The 19,870-nt window shown below is 33.7% G+C and overlaps 1 protein-coding gene across 4 annotated transcripts in view; it reads left to right on the plus strand.

The window, feature by feature from the left end:
• Window positions 1-19,870, plus strand: part of LOC110027217 (DNA ligase 1) — a 75,234-nt gene that overhangs the window by 24,126 nt on the left and 31,238 nt on the right. For all 4 annotated transcript variants that reach the window (XM_020728553.1, XM_020728552.1, XM_020728550.1 and 1 more), the window contains exons 8-10: window positions 667-798; window positions 15,846-15,958; window positions 16,592-16,693. In XM_020728553.1, the coding sequence (XP_020584212.1) occupies window positions 667-798; window positions 15,846-15,958; window positions 16,592-16,693 (347 nt within the window). The remainder of the gene's footprint in view (window positions 1-666; window positions 799-15,845; window positions 15,959-16,591; window positions 16,694-19,870) is intronic.

The following is a 19,870-nucleotide window of genomic DNA, read 5'->3' on the forward strand; positions in this document are numbered from 1 at the left end:
ATATATATATATGTTTGTATGTACCAGTCAACTGGCTGGTCAAATCTAGTTGCACCACTGAGCTGATCCTTTATAGTAATGTCCCACGTGGGTTTTTTCAAAGTTTTGCTTCATGGAGACTCTCTTGAGCTCCCCTTCATTAGATGTAAAACCCTTTCTGTGGATATATAAAATTTTGATTTTTGGCTATATATATATATATATATATATATATGTATGTATGTATATATGTATGTATAAATTTACTTTTGTACATTGGGTAATTTATTAACACTGAACTGGATTGCGGAGTTTCATTCTATTATTGGAATACCTCTATATCTCTGTGATGGAAATTTTTTAATCACTTCTATAATACTATTCTGTGGCCTAGGTTTTGATTGTATTTACCATAATGTTATTTACTACAACTATGATTCCCATTGCACTCTTAAAACCTATACTTTTAGTCTATGTAGGATCCATAACAATAAATAACGTCTTACATCAAGCTTGTTGCTCACGATTTAGCAACTATTTCTTTGAAAATCTTTTATTTCATGCTATATTGCTGTATCTGGCCTTAAAAGAAGTATTAGCTGGGTTATTTTAAGCAGCTATTATTTACAGCTGCTTTCAGTTTATAAATTTAAGATTATATGATACAGACTTCATTTCCTTCTGTAGGTTTTGAGCACTCGTGCTCGCAAAGGTGTGATCTTAAGTGACATAAAAGTAGCTGTATGCACATTTGCTTTTGATATTCTCTACATTAATGGAAGGCCTCTCCTCCATGAACAACTCAAAGTTCGCAAGGAGGTACTGGAGTTATGTTTAGAATCATATTCATCCTGCTTGCACAATGCAATTTTTATTAATTACAATGCTAAGATATGTTCCCAAAACATCTTGTATGACATACTATCATGTTAAAGCAAGCAAGTTATTCTAGCGTGCCTCTTAGGGTCACCTACTTGCCTTATCCAAGCTGTTTGATTTTTGGCTATTCCATATCAAAATGATCCATCTATAGGGATCCAGATCATGCAATGCAGACTCTTAATGTTATAATTAGAGATCTGTGGATAAGGAGAGTTAGATTCTGGATGTTAATCCGACGAGACCACTACTTGTTATAGCTTGGTACGTTGTAAATCCAACTCAACATCCAATAACTTGACTTGGTTAATAGTTTAATACAACTTTTTTCGACATCTTTTGAGCCCATTTCCATCGTCTTCAAATCGAATCCTACAGGAGCTTTTTGGGCATCTAGAGATTAGCACCTTTTTGAGATCTGATCCTTTTCAAAATCCCTTCGGATAGAACCTAGTGGAAACATTTGTTAACCTCGTAATCTCTTTGAGTGACATGTAAAGATATTGGAAGAAGTTTCCATTGCACTATTGTCTTTTTTTTTGTTCAATAAAACATTCCTTTTTTCTTGTTGAATAAAAATATTCTTGGGCTATGTTTTCTCATATCGCAAGCCATATGGCTTTTCTGGTTTGCCAGAGCCATCTCGAGTAGGTTCTCGATCATTTCACAGCTCAGACATTCCTTGCTACTAAAGCTTCTACTTTGAGTAGGGACATCTCCTTAAAAGCAAGACACAAATAAGGGTGCTTATATGACCCTTTTGCAGAGTTTTCTTTTTGTCATCTAATGTCAGTCCTAGTTTCCCTGGTTCATTTTCAAGTAATTTCTAGATTTTATTTCTTTAAGCGTTTTCTTATAATCCTTCACTTTTACCTTTTACTTGGTACTTCTTGCCATCATAACTTTTGCTTATTTCTCCATACTTTATGTGAGAAACTATTTCATCAAGTAATTAGAAAAGGAAGAAAAACATTCTTGATCTAAAAAGGTTAAAACAAATCACACATTTAAACACAAAATCTAATGTTATTTTTTTATTAAAATTTGTTAGGATGTGCTTTTTAATACATTGTAGTCAGTGGAGCCTATTGCTAATAACAAAGGAGGCTTTATGAACTGACCATAAATTGTTGGGAAATGATGACCGATGATGTTAACGAAGGTCAAATGAAGATTATAAAAAATGAATTGTGATCGTAACTTGAAACATACAACATTATAAACAAGAATAATATTACATATACATGAGCCATTAGTTGTAAACAACAGTAAATTTCTAATTAAAAAATTTTAAATTTGATGTCTATTTATTCATAATTATTTTTTGTTGTTGCATAAAATGATAAGAAACACCTATGACTGGCATGCTCTAGGTCATTGGGTGAATTCAAAATTACAGTGATTGCATCGTCAATAGTGCTCCTAATAAGGACTCCTTTTGGGCTATTTATGTTTTTTTTTTTTTACTTTTGTTGTTAAAAGTTACTTTCGGAATCATAATTTCTGTTACGCTTGCCCAATTGCAGCTTTCCTAAGGCAAAATATTGGAAAAGTAGTAAATTCCTATCATCCGAATGAGTTCCTCTCTGGCGATTACCCTTGCCACGAACATAGAATGATATCTCAAATGAAGATTAAGTTGCACTAAGTTCCATTTGCATTTAATCAGTTGAATATTTTATGATAAAGATTTTCTAAATCTTTTTAGAGGCAAGTGCTAAACATGGTCAATGTTGTTTGTTGGGGGGGTTGAATAATTGATTTTAGTTATAAAATCTGGAAAATCAAATCAAGCAAATTATGCTTTTGAATACATTAGTTGGTTTGGTTCATCCAAAATAGAAACAATCTATGCTTGTTAACATACACATGGAAAAACAAGCTTAATAGAAACAATCTATGCTTGCGGACAAATTTAAGAAAAAAAGAAACCATAAGCTGATAAACGTTGATCAAAATAGCTTCAGCTCGATATGACACAATGCATTAAATATTTTCAAAAGACAAAAGAAAAAAGTTAAATTAAATTAGAGTTGTTTAGGTTTTGAACCTCCCTTGAACTTTGTTTTTGTTAAGTGGTAGGCATCTTTGTGTGACCGACCATTATTGTTATAATGCTTTCATTCATTCGCTCATACTTTTTCGTATTCACCATCAAAATTGATATACAAATTATTATTATTAGTGTTATTAATAGAATTTGTTTTTTTTCTTTTTCGGTTATTTCTTATTTGTTGTATTGTTTTTTGTTTATAACTTTCCTATTATCATGGAGCTATTAGGGAGAGATTTGAATATTATATTTTTCCTATTTTAAATCATTGTATCTTCTATTTATATCCCTTTTAATATCAATAATATTATTCTGCTCAATTTTCAAAACCTACAGGGTATCAGAGCCACGGATCTTACCCTAGTCGCCGAAACTTTTTTGAAGATCTTCCCCAACAATTTTTCAGCCGTCGGATTCCTTGCATTCCCTCCCTTGTAGGTTTTAGCCCCTGATACCTTTTTCTGTTGGCTCCTGGCACCAGGTCTCTCTCTTCATAGCCAGATTTCCTTCCAGGACTGCTGAAACTCCCTTCTGCAACCAGACCTCTCCTCTGCATGCCTTCCCGCTGCCGAACCTTCTTTCTACCGACTGGAATCTTCCCTTTCAGGCCCTATTTTGCTGCCAGCTACATAGGGAGTGTCTACGTCTATGCTCGGTCCCCAAAACTCACCTTTGGCTCCGTTAGAGTTACGACAAATTCCTCCACTACTGAGCTTTTATTTGACACTATCCTTGAGTTCACCGGAGGATCGCCACCTATCTCAATCTCAACTAGACCAAAGCACATGCCAACCTCATGAATTTTTTGATTACCACTTAAAAACTCAACGCTCAAATATCCTCTGATTGTCTTAAGCTATTTCACTGTTCATGAAAGGTCTAGGTAAATTTGGTCACCTTATTGGTACACTTTGGAACCTCTGAAGACTGACCTAACTTATGCAGCATGAGAAGTGGAGAACTCCATGGTTATGTCATTGTTGATTAATTTCATGGAGACCTCAATTGGCCATTTGTACCTGTTTCTTTTGTCTGGTAGTTCAATCTGGATTTCCGAGATACCTACTCGAATGTATGGAAACCTAGACCACTTTATGATGTTTCTAATAAGTCCCGCAGGGCAAAACAAGGATCAAATATAGTGACACCGTACTACAATGACTTGGTGGTTGCTTATGGATGGAATGTGACTTCTACTATAACTGTATGTGGGACTCTCCTATAGATCTTTCGTTCTTCCAAAAAATTTTGAAAAAAAGATCGTATGTTCCAATTTCTGGCAAGCCTAAGCAAGGATCTTGATGATGTCCGCGACCATATACTTTACTATGATTCTCTTCCTTCAACCCTAGCATCATTCACCAAGGTCAGCCGTGAAGAAAGCTGACGACTTGTCATACTCGACAACTCTACTTATTCAACCAATTCTTTAGCCGTGGTCTCCAACAGTGCTTCACACTCCGCTACGCCGTCACACACCTAGCGTGGTCCTTCACACTCTTTATGTGATTTGTTACAAATTCTACCATACCCGTGACAAGTGTTGGAAGCTCCACAGAAAGCCAACAAATAAATCTTCAACCCACTCTTGCGTTGCTAAAGGTCTCACTACGACCTCAGAATCCACAAATGTTTAGCCAGCCCCCACTCGGAACATTTCTGAATTATCAAACACCATCAAGAGTCAGATGGAACACTCAATTAAGTTGCGTGGATCTAGTCAGTTCTCGTCCGACCTATCGACCTCTCTTGCTCGTCAATGTAAGATTTCTATGACACTCACAGGTTTTGCTTCTTCTAGTCCGTGGATTAATGATTAAGGTGCCATGGACCATATGATCGGGGTTTCTCAATTCTTCTCGACATATTCTCGTTGCTCTGGGCGAGACACTATTAAAGTTGCCAATGACTCCAATAATTCTATTGCAGGTAAAGGGCTGGTAGTATTAACAGTCAGGCTGATTCTTGAATCTATGTTACACATACCTTTGCGTAAATGTAACCTTTTATCCGTCGGTAAGGTGACATGTGACTTTGATCGCGTTGCCCATTTTTCTCATGATGTTTGTGTTATTTAGGATAGTCGTTCAATGAGGATGATTGGAACTGCTAAGAAGGTAGACAGATTCTACTTCAAAGAAAATGACATTGATGACGCAGAAACTCAATGCCATACTTGTAGTTTTTCCTTTTCTATTGCTTGTCTAAGTTTTCTTTTACATCGTCGCTTGGATTATCCCAATTTTTCAGTATTTAAAACAATTATGCCTTCTGATGTTTATTGATAAAAATTCATCTTAACTGTGAAATTTGTCATTTTGCTGAATATCATTGTGTACCATATCCACTCAACCGTTACACTCCTTCTCTATTTTCACTGATTCATAGTGACTTATGGGGGCCCTCTCGAACTACAAGCTACATCAATAAACAATGGTTCCTTACTCTAATTGATGACCATACTTGGATGACTTGAGTCTATATATTAAATGACAAATTTGAAGTTGCCGTCACCTTAAAAAATTTTCACTCTTTCATTTTGACCCTATTCAAAACCTTTTTTCAAGCTCGATGGACCGACAATGGCATTGAGTACTTTAATTCTATACGAGCAAAATCCTTGGTGAGTAAATGCATCCTCCATTATAGCTTCTGTACGGATACCCCTCAATAAAATGGGGTTGCCGAGCGAAAAAATCAACACCTTCTTGAAGTGGATCGTTTTATTATGTTTCAAATTAATGTCCCTAAACGTTTTTGGAATGACATCGTTCTTATTGCCACCATCCCATTAACAGAGTTCTCACAAAAAATCCACAACTTTCGGATCCTGTTATCCATCTTGATGTTTTGTTTTCCTGTCAATCGGTTCTTCTCTGCATTATATCTTTAAAATATTTGGGTGTACAACCTTTCTTCGGAACACAACCCCGGTTCAGAATAAACTTAATCTCTGCTCAATTACATGTGTTTTCCTCGGCTATTCAGCCACTCAAAAAGGTTATCGATATTTTGATTCTATCACGAGTAAAATTGTTGTGAGTGCCGATGCCTCTTTTTTTTAAAATGTCCCATACTTCCCTAACACTGCTTCAAGTGAGGGAGCTAGATTTTCTGGACACTGTTTCTTTTCCGACTCGGTTGGATTTTCTACCTAATTCTACAATCATTATGCCTGAGAAATCCTCAGCCCCATTCTTCTGCCACCAATTAGGCCAACATCACCTTCATACACTCTCCGTGTCTATGCTTGGGGTACCAAACCCTCGGTTGAGACTCGTCCCGATGCCCCGACACTCGAGCTCGCTACATCGCTACAGGTCTTGGAATCCACTTCGACCAACATCGGGGATCACTCTTGCTCTGAATGACGGGTTGTATTCTCCCATTGAGGTACATAAACATGCATACACTCTTTATCCAATGGCAAAATACGTCTCATTCTACAACTTATCTCCGATCTACAAAGCATTTGTCACTTTCTTGACGGATCGTTGTCACTCATTTACTATTGAGGCAACATTTGCTGACTCATTCTGGAAAGCTATAGTCATGGATGAATTGAATGCCCTTCAGCGCAACTATATTTAGGATGTTGTTGATCTTGCTTGAGGAAATTAAGCAATGGGTTGCAGGTGGATTTTCAACACTAAATTGAACTTTGATGGATCATTCGAACGCAACAAGGCACGGTTGGTTTCCAATGGCTATTCACAAACATATGAAGTTGACTATGAAGAGATATTTACTCCGGTAGCTAATCTAAATACCATTTGGGTTTGTTATCCCTTACTATAAATCTGGATTGAACCTTATTTTAACTAAATGCCAAGAATGCTTTCATTAACAACAATCTCGCAATGGAGGTGTATGTGTCTCTCCCACAGGGTTTTGACTAAATTTTTTTCGTGGACAAGTGTGTTGGTTACGAAAGTTTATTTATGAATTTAAACAATCCTCTTGAGCCCGGTTCGACAAAGTACAAAAGTTTTTGTGGGCCATTGTTTCTCTTAGGCCCCCAATCTGATCTCATGATGCTCTTTCACCACTTATCTAATGACTGTATTGCCATCTTTATCGTCTATGTCAACAACATCGTACTCACAAGTAATGATCTGCCGACCTTAGAATATCTTAAAGACATCATAACCGCATTTTTTGAGATGAAGGACCTGGGTTCTCTCTGATATTTCTTAGGTGTGGAAGTAGAGCAGTCCTCTCAGGGCATTAGCCTTTCTCAACACATATATGTGACCGATTTACTTGCTGAGACATCTACTTTTTGCAAACCAATAGATCTTCGTTTGGATCCCAATGAGAAATTGCAGACATTCTCAATACCGTTCTGATGAACAAGGCACATTATTAAGGCCTAGTGGGAAATCTCATTTACTTAGCCCGTATGCGTCCAAACATTTGTTATGCCGTTGATATTGTCAGTTAATTCATGCATGATCCCTATCAGGACTATCTTACCGCCGTCCATCGGATCTGCCACTACTTAAAAGACACATCAAACTCAGGTTTGTTGCTCTCTCGTCACACCTCTCGCTCTATTGTAATTTATATGAATGTCGATTGAACTGGGTCTGTCAATGATTGACGATTTACCTCGGGTTATTGCTCATTCGTATGAGAAACCTTGTCACGTGGAAAAGTAAAAACAGTCCATGGTTGGTTGTAGCAGTGCTGAAGCTGAGTTTCGTTCTATGTTCCTAGTGGTATGTGAAAACCTTTTGTTGCGCATCATGCTCTACGAGTTATGTATTCCAGTCTGCGTTCCTCTGTAGCTGTTTTGTGACAATAAAGCTATCATCATCATTCCTAATAATCCGGTCCAACATGATTGTACTAAGCATGTGGAGATTGACCGTCGCTTTTTCAAGGAGAAGCTTGATTTAGGGGAAATTTGTGTTCTTCTGTTTGTCCCATCCACAGGCCAACTTGGATATATTCTTAGTAAGTGTTTTACTTTGCCATTGTTTGATGATTTCAAATCCAATTTGAACATGATTGACATCTATGCTTCAACTTGAGGGGGAGTTTTAGAAATTATTTAATTTCCTTTCCGTTTTTTTCCTACTTGTTGTATTTTCTAGCTTACAACTTTCTTTTTATCATTGAGTAGTTATTAGGGGGAGATTTGGGTATTATATTTTTCCTATTTTAGAATCATTGTTAACATGTATGTTTACCCCTTCCAATAGCAATAATATAATCTTGCTCAATTCCCAAAACCTATAATTATTATTATTATTATTGTTTCTTAGCTTGAATGAGATGAATTGAGGGTTGATGTTAGGTTGATAACCAAAGGTAAAACTCATGTTAATTCTAATGATAATACTCCAAATTTAAAATTTGTTAGTGCTAGGGCATTCCTTTGAAGCTACATGCCATAAGTTTTTCAATTGTGGTAGGCACAGTAGGGTAGATTGAGACCTCAACCTTAAGTTTTTATTACAACTTCATTTGATTGTGGTGAAAAATAAGCAAGCGTGAACTAGGACGTTACTCTTAAGTTAAGCGTCATATGTTTAAGTCAATTATAGTGAAACATAAACATGGATTGATTGGGTCTACATATAAGTTAGATTCACCACATTAAATTCAAAAACTTTGACGAAAAAATAATAAAATGAATGGACGCTATGATAAAAAGAGTAAATATTGCTTGTTTATAGAAAGAACAAGTCAAAAGGAGAAAAATCAAAGGGTATTAAGGTAGATTATAAGTTCCTTTATGTTGTAAAAATTAGCAGTATAAATTAGATTGTGTCAGTACTATATTAATAGCTTAATTTAAAATAGTTGAGATTAATGATAATTATAATCGAGGAAATCATGAACGCAATCTATCTTTATGTTTTTTAAGTTGTGTTAGAATATAATCTTAAAAATAAACTTGGGGGAGCAATAAATGAATTATTACAAGATATATTTTTGATAAAATGATAATTATTGAAGATGGTTTAAATCGTCATAAGTTCTAGTAAGATGGGCTATTAGAGATTTTTAGTTATGGTCTTATAAATTATGAGATAGACATGTAATGGGTGAAGCTATACTTTATTTCAGTGTATTCTATGAACTTATAATGGTGAATACATATTTTAAGAAATTAGAAGAAGGCTTTGTTACTCGCAAAATTGAAGTCATCAAAGCACAAATAGTTTTTTTCTTAGTTATGATGAAAGAAAAAAATCATGCTAACATTTTAATGTGTTTCATGTTGAAATTTTGACCGGATAACATAGGTAGCAGTTATGGATATTTGTTTTAAAAGTATGAAGACAGTTTTCTTTTTTTAAGTCGTTGGTCTTTCAAGATCAGTGATTTTTCAAGGTATGTTGTTAGGATGTGCAAAATTGAAATTCTTAACATCATGCTTTTTAATGTCCGCCTTCCAGTCAAATATGATATGTAATAGGCACCAACTTTTCAATCAAAAATATTTTCTATCAGCACCCATTCTGACTTATATTAATTAGTGTCTAGTGAATAAAAGAAATAGTTCGCATAGATCGTTACAAAACATAAACTACATTTAAAAAACCTTCAATAGATTCATCATAATCATTAATATGAATGCGTGGGTAATTGAAATCATCAAAATGAACTACTTGGCTTCTAATAAACTTAATGCATGCTTAATACATACAAAAAATCTTTCATTTGTATCATTCACATCTTTCTTCTATGACATAAAAAATTGTGTATCAAAATTTTATGATGAAGGTAAAAATGAGTCACTTGTTTATAGCTTGACCTACTCGTTTTCTTTTCTAGAAATAGTAATATCAGAATATTTGATGAGCCGTGGGCTTAGTGGAATAAATAAGTCTAATTTAATGTTCAAACATATAAAAAAGAATGTATAATGTCGTGATGATTTTTTGAATTAATATGAGCATTAGTATTCCCCAATTTGACTATCTTAATTTAATAGGTTTAAATTAAAATGTACTTTGATAATTACATGAGTAAAATATATAATCATTAGCAATAAATATTAATTGTATGCAAGAAATTGAAATGTCTTTAGAAGTTTTAGATTATTTAAGGCACTATGTAATCTATTGTTGTATGAAATTACGATGTTTGCCTATACTTTGTCACATTTATGTCATTTAGTCATTTTCTTTGACAGTCAATCATAATAACTATGAAATATTGAGTGAATCTGCCTGGTTAACTTAAGGCGCAAGCCTTTGTAAACATTTTGAAGGCTTTATATGAAACTTGTTTATTGCTATTTCATTTCTTTAGTATTTTTTATTTTAAAATTTGAATATGGAATCTGCTATTACTATTATTCCTATTTTATAATTTTAAAATTTGTGTTGTGATAGATGAGTGAAATTTCTATTAATTGCTCAGAACTTGCCAAGTGTCAATTTTTTGGTTTTTTATGCAGCTTTAATTTTATAATAGATTATAGATTCTTGTTTTCTGTACATTCATTTTAACTCAGAAGCTTGCTTTAGCAACAAAGACCAGGATTTGTTCCTCTGGATTTTTATTTGAACATTTTATCAGTACTCATTCTATAAGTGTTTGGCTTGCAGCAACCTAGGGCTTCTAAATGATTTATGGGATCAATTAAGAGGACGGGAATGTTGCATTACAATAATAAAGAGCAAACCCTGCCAATAACAAGGATTTGGAAGTGAAACAAAGGATGACAGTAGATGTTTTGTGAAGAACAGCTAGGGGAAGCCAGCAGGCGGTGTTGTAGAGGGGATCTAGGGCTCTTAGATGGTTGTATAAGGATCAATGAAAGAGGATGGAGATGTTGTATTGCAATATTAAAGAGGAGGATGGAGATGTTGTATTGCAATAGGATGGAGATGTTGTATCAATATTAAAGAGGAGGATGGAGATGTTGTATAGCAATATTAAAGAGCAAAACCTGAGAATAATAAGGATTTAGAAGGGAAGCCAAAGGATGATTGCTATCGTTTCATGGAAAGCTGCTATGAGGAGGCAGTCAAATGTCACTATCTGGCTCGGGATTTTGGAATTACCAAGGCAGGAACTGTCAGTCGGAAGTAGGAAAACTATTTAATAGTTTCATTTCATAGTTAAAATGAAATCCAAAACGCCAAGGCCCCATTCTATTTCATAAAACCGAAAGTTACAATTAGTTCATACATATTTTTAAATATTTACAACGGGCATTAAATAAAAGGTAACATATAATACTTTTCAACCTGCATTCCTCGACGCTTGTACATGTACTTTTTAGGATCCATCTATTCTAAAACTTATTTTTCTGTAAAATATTAGCAACAGAATGTTTAAGTTAAACTACTAAGTGGACAAATATTTCTAAATTACAATAAATCTTATTTAAAAATATTTTGTAAAATTGCAATAGACAGTAAAAGACTGTGCACAATAAAATAACGGTAAATGATATAGTTTTCTATTATGCCCTAAACTTGGGGTTTTTAACTTTTAATTTAACATAATATTAAATAATTTAACTTAACATTAATTGAATTAGAAAAAAAAATTAAATTTTATAATTGGATTTCATACCTAAAATTTTCCCTTTTCTTTTTTGATTTCAGCCTTTCTCAATTTACCAAAAATATTTTTAATAAGTTTTAATTAATAGGATTTTATGAAAATTAAATTCAATTATGCATAATTAATTAATAAAAAAAATTCTTACCTTAAAACTATAACTCGTCTATTTCCTTGTTGCTGAGCATTCTACCATTGAAATAGAGCTAAAAGCTCTTGAAAACATCTCCCGCACGCTTAGTCCTTTTTCTTGCTCGCAGACTCTCCGAATAGAACACCTATGCACAAAGAAAAACCAACTTGAGCCGCTCTCTGTGCAGGAAACTAGCTCGAGCATCTCTAGAGCGTAGAAAGCCCTACTTGAATGGGTAAAACCACCTACCTCCTCACTTCTTTCTCTTTGCATTAGATCACCCTCACTCACCATTTGTCTTCTTTTTCCTCATCTACACATGGCTACAGGAGTGTTAATGACGCGAAGGGAAGTTTTGCTCGAACCCTTCGAGACTTTGTCACGCTCGTTTGATCGAGGAAATGGAAGGAAACAATGCATATAGATGAGGCACTCAATTGCTTCCTCCTCTTTTTGGAAAATTATTCTGTCTGGACTCCTAACGTAGAGAATCATTCAGAGTCCAATGAAATCACGCCACGTGGCAGTGACAAAAAAAATTGGCCCGATAACACAGGGGAATATTTCTCCGTGTTATTCTGTGTTATTCAGACATTATTGTATGTTATTCAGGTGCTATTGTGTTCTGGGAATATTCCTGGTGTTATAATAACACACCTGGTGTTATAATACACTTAAATAATACACAATAACACCTGAATAACACGGGAGGAATATTCCCTTGTGTTACCAGCTGAATAACACGGGAGGAATGGGAGGAATATTCCCTTGTGTTACCAGACATATATATATATTTTTTTTCTGTCACCGCCAAGTGGCGTGATTTCATTGGACTCCGAATGGTTCTCTACGTTAGGAGTCCTGACCGTTAGGAGTCCTGACAGAATTGACAGAATAATTTTCCCCTTTTTTTTGTTCTATTTCTCTGGCATGGTTTCTCCTTCCTCTATCTCAACATCTCTCTCTCGCTTTATCCCTCTCATGCGGCTTACTCGTTTATTTCATTTGAATAAGGGGATGAGAGAATTAATCTCTCGTAGGTTTTCCCATGAGCGGTGGGGAAACTATCGAACGACGTGAATAGAGAGTTTTAATATGTTTTTTTCAATAGTTAATTTAATTATAAATTACAGGTTATTATTACTTCAGAAGTGCTGTAGAGGATTCACGGATGGTGAGGAGAATCCAACATTCTTTCCCGATCAAGCTACATACACGCTGCTTGAAAAGGAAGAGGGTGAAAAGCAAGGGAAAAGTCCAATAATAGATTTTTTGCAAAGTATTTATTCTAAGATAGCCTAGTTAACGTCCCTAATTGATATGTTTGTAATTTTGCCCTACACCATTGGCTTATATTCTCTGTAGTCATCTTGTCCCAGGAAGGCTGCTCTTTCCCCTCTCATCCAATGACAGTGTTGGGCTTTAGGATGTTGCCGATGGCTGTAGTGGGCTCCTGTTGACTAGGGCAATGGTGTTAGCTGCAGTGCAAAGGTCTTTTTAGCAAGCAGCATTGGTGAGTTGATGATTTCAGTAGTGCAGTTGACTTTGGCGGTGCACTTGATGTTGTTGTAGGCAGCATTGGTGGAGGATGGAATTTTAATTTTGGCGTTGGTAGCATTGGTGCATGCTGAACCTTCTGAATGATGGCCTTAGATGGTACCAACGAAAAGGAATTCAATGAGTTGGTAGCATTGGCGTTGGTAGAAGCTAAATGCTATGAAGAAAATGATATGCATATTATTCTTGAGCTAAAGAACCTCTAGTTATAGTACACGATGTGCAACCAAACAGAAATAAAAATAGTTAAATTCTAATTCAAATAACATAAACATTTCAAGACCTTAGGAAAGTTGTTATCCTTTGAGCTTATAAGAAAAACTAAAGAAAAAAAATAAGACCATAAAATATCCCAAAATGTAATTTGATCAACCAAAATCTTCAGACCCAGACGAAGATAAATAAAATACCTAGAAAAGATAAATTTCATATAAAGTTTTGTGCAAATGCTCAAGAAAATTGACACTTGGAAAATTCTAGCGAAGTGATAAAAACCATTCCACTCATCCATCACAATTCAAATTTGAAAGTAATAACAATAGCAATCAATAGTAAACAGCATATTGCATATTCAATTTTAAAATAAAAAATACCTTATAAATAAAATAGCATAGCCTTCAGCATCTTTATGATGAAGCCTTGAGTTAACCAAGCAGGAATTACAATTAAAAGCTTTGCTTGGGTGCCCTATATCAATATGGAAATTCTCCACAAGAGAATTTTGGTTTTGCCCTTCATAAAAGAGAGAAGTATTTATTTGACCACTATAACAGTAAATAAAAGATTGCAAAGCAGGAATTACAATTAAAAGCATTGGCCATAAATAAAAGATTGCAATGCTACCAACGCCAAAATTAAAATTCCACTGCTCCACTGCTACCAACGCCAAAATTAAAATTCCATCTGAATGAACCCTCTGAATGATTGCCTTAGTACATTTATTTGACCACTATAACAGTAAATAAAAGATTGCAAAGCAGGAATTACAATTAAAAGCATTGGCCATGGAAAAGGAATTCAATGAGTTGAAGGGCAGCAATGCAATCTTTTATTTACTGTTATAGTGGTCAAATAAATGCTTCTCTCTTTTATGAAGGGCAGAACCAAAATTATCTTGTGGAGAATTTCTATATTGATATAGGGCACCCAAGCAAAGCTTTTAATTGTAATTCCTGCTTGGTTAACTCAAGGCTTCATCATAAAGATGCTGAAGGCTATGCTATTTTATTTATAAGGTATTTTTTATTTTAAAATTGAATATGCAATATGCTGTTTACTATTGATTGCTATTGTTATTACTTTCAAATTTGAATTGTGATGGATGAGTGGAATGGTTTTTATCACTTCGCTAGAATTTTCCAAGTGTCAATTTTCTTGAGCATTTGCACAAACTTTATATGAAATTTATCTTTTCTAGGTATTTTATTTATCTTCGTCTGGGTCTGAAGATTTTGGTTGATCAAATTACATTTTGGGATATTTTATGGTCTTATTTTTTTTCTTTAGTTTTTCTTATAAGCTCAAAGGATAACAACTTTCCTAAGGTCTTGAAATGTTTATGTTATTTGAATTAGAATTTAACTATTTTTATTTCTGTTTGGTTGCACATCGTGTACTATAACTAGAGGTTCTTTAGCTCAAGAATAATATGCATATCATTTTCTTCATAGCATTTAGCTTATTTTGTTTTTGAGACTGCTAGTGATATACCTCTAAACACCTTCCATATCCCGTGTACCTCATAATCTTAAATTGTACTTTTAAACCTTCCAAGACTTTAAATTGTTTTGAGCCATCTCTTTGTCTAATGCTTGGTAAGGGTTTTTAGAAAGTACAGCTAAATTGAAATCTATACCAAAATTGTATACTTCTTGTGGTGACACTGAGGCTTAGCGACTTTAGAGGACTTATTGTTTCTTGGGAACCTTATTGTGTTAGCTTCAGTAGCTTTTCCCGGTGGTTCGGAGGGGCTTCGTTGCTTAACAATGCTGCTGAGACTTCTGCAATTTACACGGAGGCTCTTTTCTAACATAGAGCAGTGCCAGTGAGGTTGCTGTACCATGTGCCGTCTCTACTGAATTACGGCCTTGAGGATCTTGTTGGTGCTGTATTGTTTTAGTGAAGCATCCGCAGCAGAAGGCCTTCCTTCACTGTACACTTTTGGCATAGCCACCATGGACTGAGGCTTCAGTTTTGAGGCTGCTATTTAATTGTGCAGTGCCAGGGATGCTCTGATGCTGCTGCTGAGCAATGAGGCCAATGGAGTTGGAGAGCCATTATTTATAGTGCTATCATGCTGGAGGCCTCATTGAAGCTATAATTAGAGATGAGGGAGGATGGGTACTTCGAGTATTTTTTTCCCCTTAAGGTGGTTAGGTGGATTTCAACTCTTCCAGGCATATTAGTGTACGATCAAGAGCCTCTTTTTCATATTCATATTTGAAGGCTTGCTGTGCTCTTAATAAATTAAACGGTTCAAATTATAGCTTTGCAAATTTAAAGCTAGATTCATTACTCTATTTTGTTTTTGTTTTAGTTGTTCTGTATTTCCGAGGCATATTTAAATGTTAACCAGTATGTTACCATGGGCTGAATAATACTCAAATGTCATTAAATTTGTAGTTATTTTGATTGTTGTATCTGAGTAATATCATATTTGCCCGCAATCCATCGTGAATTAAAAAAAGCTGATTATGGTTTATCTTTCTCTAGGAACTTTACAAATGTTTTGTGGAGATACCCGGAGAATTTAGTTTTGCTACTGCAATAACATCTAATGATCTTGAAGAAATACAGAAGTTTTTAGAAAATGCTGTCAGCTCCAGGTATTTTTATAGATGAAACATGCTTGCAACTGTAAAGTAATTTTAGTTTAATTGATTATTGCTGTATATTTTGGTTAAAGGTGGTCTCACTTTTCATTTTCACTTTCAGTGGATTATTATTCTATAGTTGTCTGAAGCATAAAAAATTCATTATTTCTGTTGCTATGGTTTTCTTTTAATTGAGAAACTTACACACCTGACCCCACGTAGTGGGATTAAGGCTTTGCTGCTGTTGTTGTTGTTGAGAAACTTACATGCATACCACACTATTCTTAGGTTTTTATCTAACACCTTATATTTTATATTTACGTTTATAACATTTTGGTGCCATAAATTTATGCACGAAAGGTATATTCCACTTTTAAAAAGTTAGTAATAGTGGTATTTTTGATGCGATATTAAGGATGAGAGTTATACCTGTAATTATTGCACCTTGGATATATATTCAGTGGGGGACAACCTTCTGTAAGTAGGCTACAGTCGTCAGCGATCTATTGTTTCATACATTAAATGCTTTACTGATACAATTTTGTTTGAATAGATCCTTTAGATTCAATGCTGGATGATTGACATTGTGATTCCAATTGATGTTGTGATTTCTCCCCGTAACAATTATTTTAAATTTATATGCAGTTGTGAAGGGTTGATTATCAAAACTTTGGACAAGGATGCTACATATGCGCCTTCAAAACGATCAAACAACTGGTTAAAATTGAAAAAGGATTATATGGACAGGTGATGTGGCTGCTATGTAATATATTTTGATTTATTCTCCGGCATCTGAAACATCACATATATGTTTCTTTAACCCATTTCATTCATGTGATTTATCTTGTTTTTTATATTCCATGAATTTATAATTTGTTTTTTTTTCCCTAGCTATTATAGTTCAATAACTTTTGTATATTTACATGTTCAATTTCATAATGTTGTGGGATTTGAAATTTTGCATTTGCCCCTTTTTAGTGAGTTTAATTTTCGGTTAAATTTTTAGAAGATAGATTAGATTTCAGACGAGACACTATTTAAAAATTTTAACCTCACTTTGGTGAGGACTTGGTTTCAAGTTCCCTATAGGTGGAAGCTTCTATAGTTTATTTTCCTACTCGTCTAGAGGAAATAACTTTAGATTAAGGTTAAGTCTCTTGATGCAGAGTGTTTATCATGCAATAATGATGATTTAATTTTAGGGTTGAGTAAAAATGCACCGCCTTTTAGCTTAAAGCAGATGACGATGAACATGATCAAAATCTCATAGTTTTATCATCCCGTATTATTGTGTATCCTATTATACTTAATTAGAGGAGGTAATCGACCAAACTTGATAAAAAAATTCTTACCAATAGTTGTGGGTTGTGTTGTCTGAAGGATCTTGTAGATCTAGGGCATTAGTTTTTCTAATTGAACTATTTTTAGTTAATCTTAGCTAACAGAGGGTTCATGCTTTATCAAATAGATTACATAGTTTACTAAAGGGTTGTGAGCAATTTGGAAACTTATGGTTTTTGAATGACTATAATTTTGATGTTATTTTTGCGATGAATTATGCGTTTAGAGGGTCTCAGTCATACCTGTTCCTTTTTTGTGGTGTTTTGTAAAATCATTTGGTCCGGGGGTCCATGCCATGTTCTAATTGGCATAAGATCTTTGAGAGCGATCTTAGAGGCAGAATTGATATGACATTAGCTATTTATGAGTTTATATGAATCTAAAACTTATTGTCCTCATCAAATTGTTATGGAAGGTGTTATTGTTGCTTTAAGTTTAAGAGCAGTACATTTCACTTGAATATTTTTCATATTTTGCCTTTTTTTAATTTATATTTTTATTAAAAATTAAAATTGAAGTGCTTTACTTTTGGAATTTGAGGGAAGTTTTGATAATAAGATTTATTTGGTTTGATATTTTCTATCAACGTGGCCATAATGGAGATCATTTTTTTAATGTCATTTTGTTTCATTTGGTCTTCGTTGATTTTGCTTGCTTCCTCATATAGGATTTGATTTGCATGTTTAATATATCTTTCGAGTTTGGTCATTTTTTATGTTGATGTTGGTTATGAGGCATCGGTTTTGTCGACTATGGAGCTTGTGGCATGAAGGGTAGGACTTAAAAATTGAGACTAACAACCTTTCTTTATAGGAATGTTAGCTTTTCGAGAGTGCATATAATATGTTATGATTTGAATTTGTGTTTGAAGAATAGTTACAAATTTCGAAGTAATCACACCCTTATGCATGTTTTTGTGGCAAAGAAAAATTGATTTCCTTTTTCATCCAGGCGAGATTCTATGACTAAGTATTTAGCATGTTTACTGTAGTACATAAGGATGGATTAATTTGTTTTAGTACACATAATATTTTGATTTTTTGCTTAGATATTGGTACGTTTATCAAAGGCTATGCACAATATTTTATTTTGAATGAAACATTCACTTTTTGTTCGCTTGTATGTACATGTTGTGGATCTGATTACATATTTGGCAAATTGGAATCCATTATGTCTTTCAAAGCTTCATTATTTTGTCTGTATTTGTTCGATATTTTTGCATGGTGGTGCCCACAATATAAGTTTTTTCTCCTATAAATTGTTGGGGTCTTTAGTTTATTTATTTTTTCATGTTTTCTTAGTTCATACTTTATTTTGAGGGTTTCTAAGGCTGAATGTTCTAGAGTTAGTGAGGTGATTTTTTTTCTCCTACTAGCGAACTGTTGAGTTCACATCAAGTCCCATGCAAGTTCATTTATATTCCAATTCTTTTGTTTGGATATGTTCTTGCACAATCTAACATGCTAAATTTTCATTTTTGTTATCATTTTATGTCCTTCCATTTTTAGTATGTTGCATTATGAGCAAAATACCACAATAGTCTCTCCACTATTAAAAATGTTCAATTTATTCTCAGTGAATGCTCCAATTTAGTCCTAGACTATCAAAAGGTGCTCCAAATTAGTCTTAAATCATATTTTCCATTAAATTTAATGGTGCCTTACATGAATTGTAGGGTATGTTCTTCTTTTATGTAAATATTCAAAATCTTTGTGGTTTGTATATAAATCTTTTTTTATTTGTCATTGAAAAGTTATAATTTTTAATTTGCATTAATAAATCTCTTCATAGCAGTCATTGCTTTTTCAAATGAAAATTTTTTAAATAATCAATAATTATGCAATAAGAGCTCACTCAATTTGAAATTATATGAATTACTCAATTTCAATTGACTTTTTTTTTAATATTATTTATTAAAGAATGCATTTTAAAATAGTTTTAGTTAACTTATAAAACTAAAATGAATGAATTTATTTTTCATTTAAAACATTATGTATGTCAATAATAAAAATTATGTGATTAGTGGCAAACCATTTATATTTTTATGCAAATATTTTTTAGAATATATATATACATATAATGTTTATCATTGTTTTTAACATTTTCTAGTTCAACGCTATTCATTTCACTCAAACCACTAAAGAGTTGTGAAAAGTTTATATCATCAAGTCATTCAGATGCAATTTTATATAATCTAATATTTTTAGTGACATTCCCAATAACAAATAATATTCTTAATTTTATGATATTCATAAATTTAATTTAAAAATGTTGAAATAACTCATACCTATGTTTGGCATTGATGGACCTTCAGGCTTGTTGCCCCTCGTGTTAACCATTTTTTGAATTGACTGCCACTTCTCATTTGCATACCGAAAAAAATTACAGACCAAATGCTCTAAACTAAAAAACAAGCTCCTGTTACATTAAATTAATTTATTAACTTTATAACACAGCCAAAATAGAATCCGTGAATTGAGTTTAAATGACTGCACAAATCTATATTTAAACTCAAAATTGAAAGAATTTACGAAAAAATTTGAACATCATGCAGAAATTTTAATTTGTGTTGATAGGATTGTA

Source organism: Phalaenopsis equestris, unplaced genomic scaffold (assembly GCF_001263595.1).
Source record: "Phalaenopsis equestris unplaced genomic scaffold, ASM126359v1 Scaffold000421, whole genome shotgun sequence".
NCBI classification, from domain to species: Eukaryota; Viridiplantae; Streptophyta; class Magnoliopsida; order Asparagales; family Orchidaceae; genus Phalaenopsis; species Phalaenopsis equestris.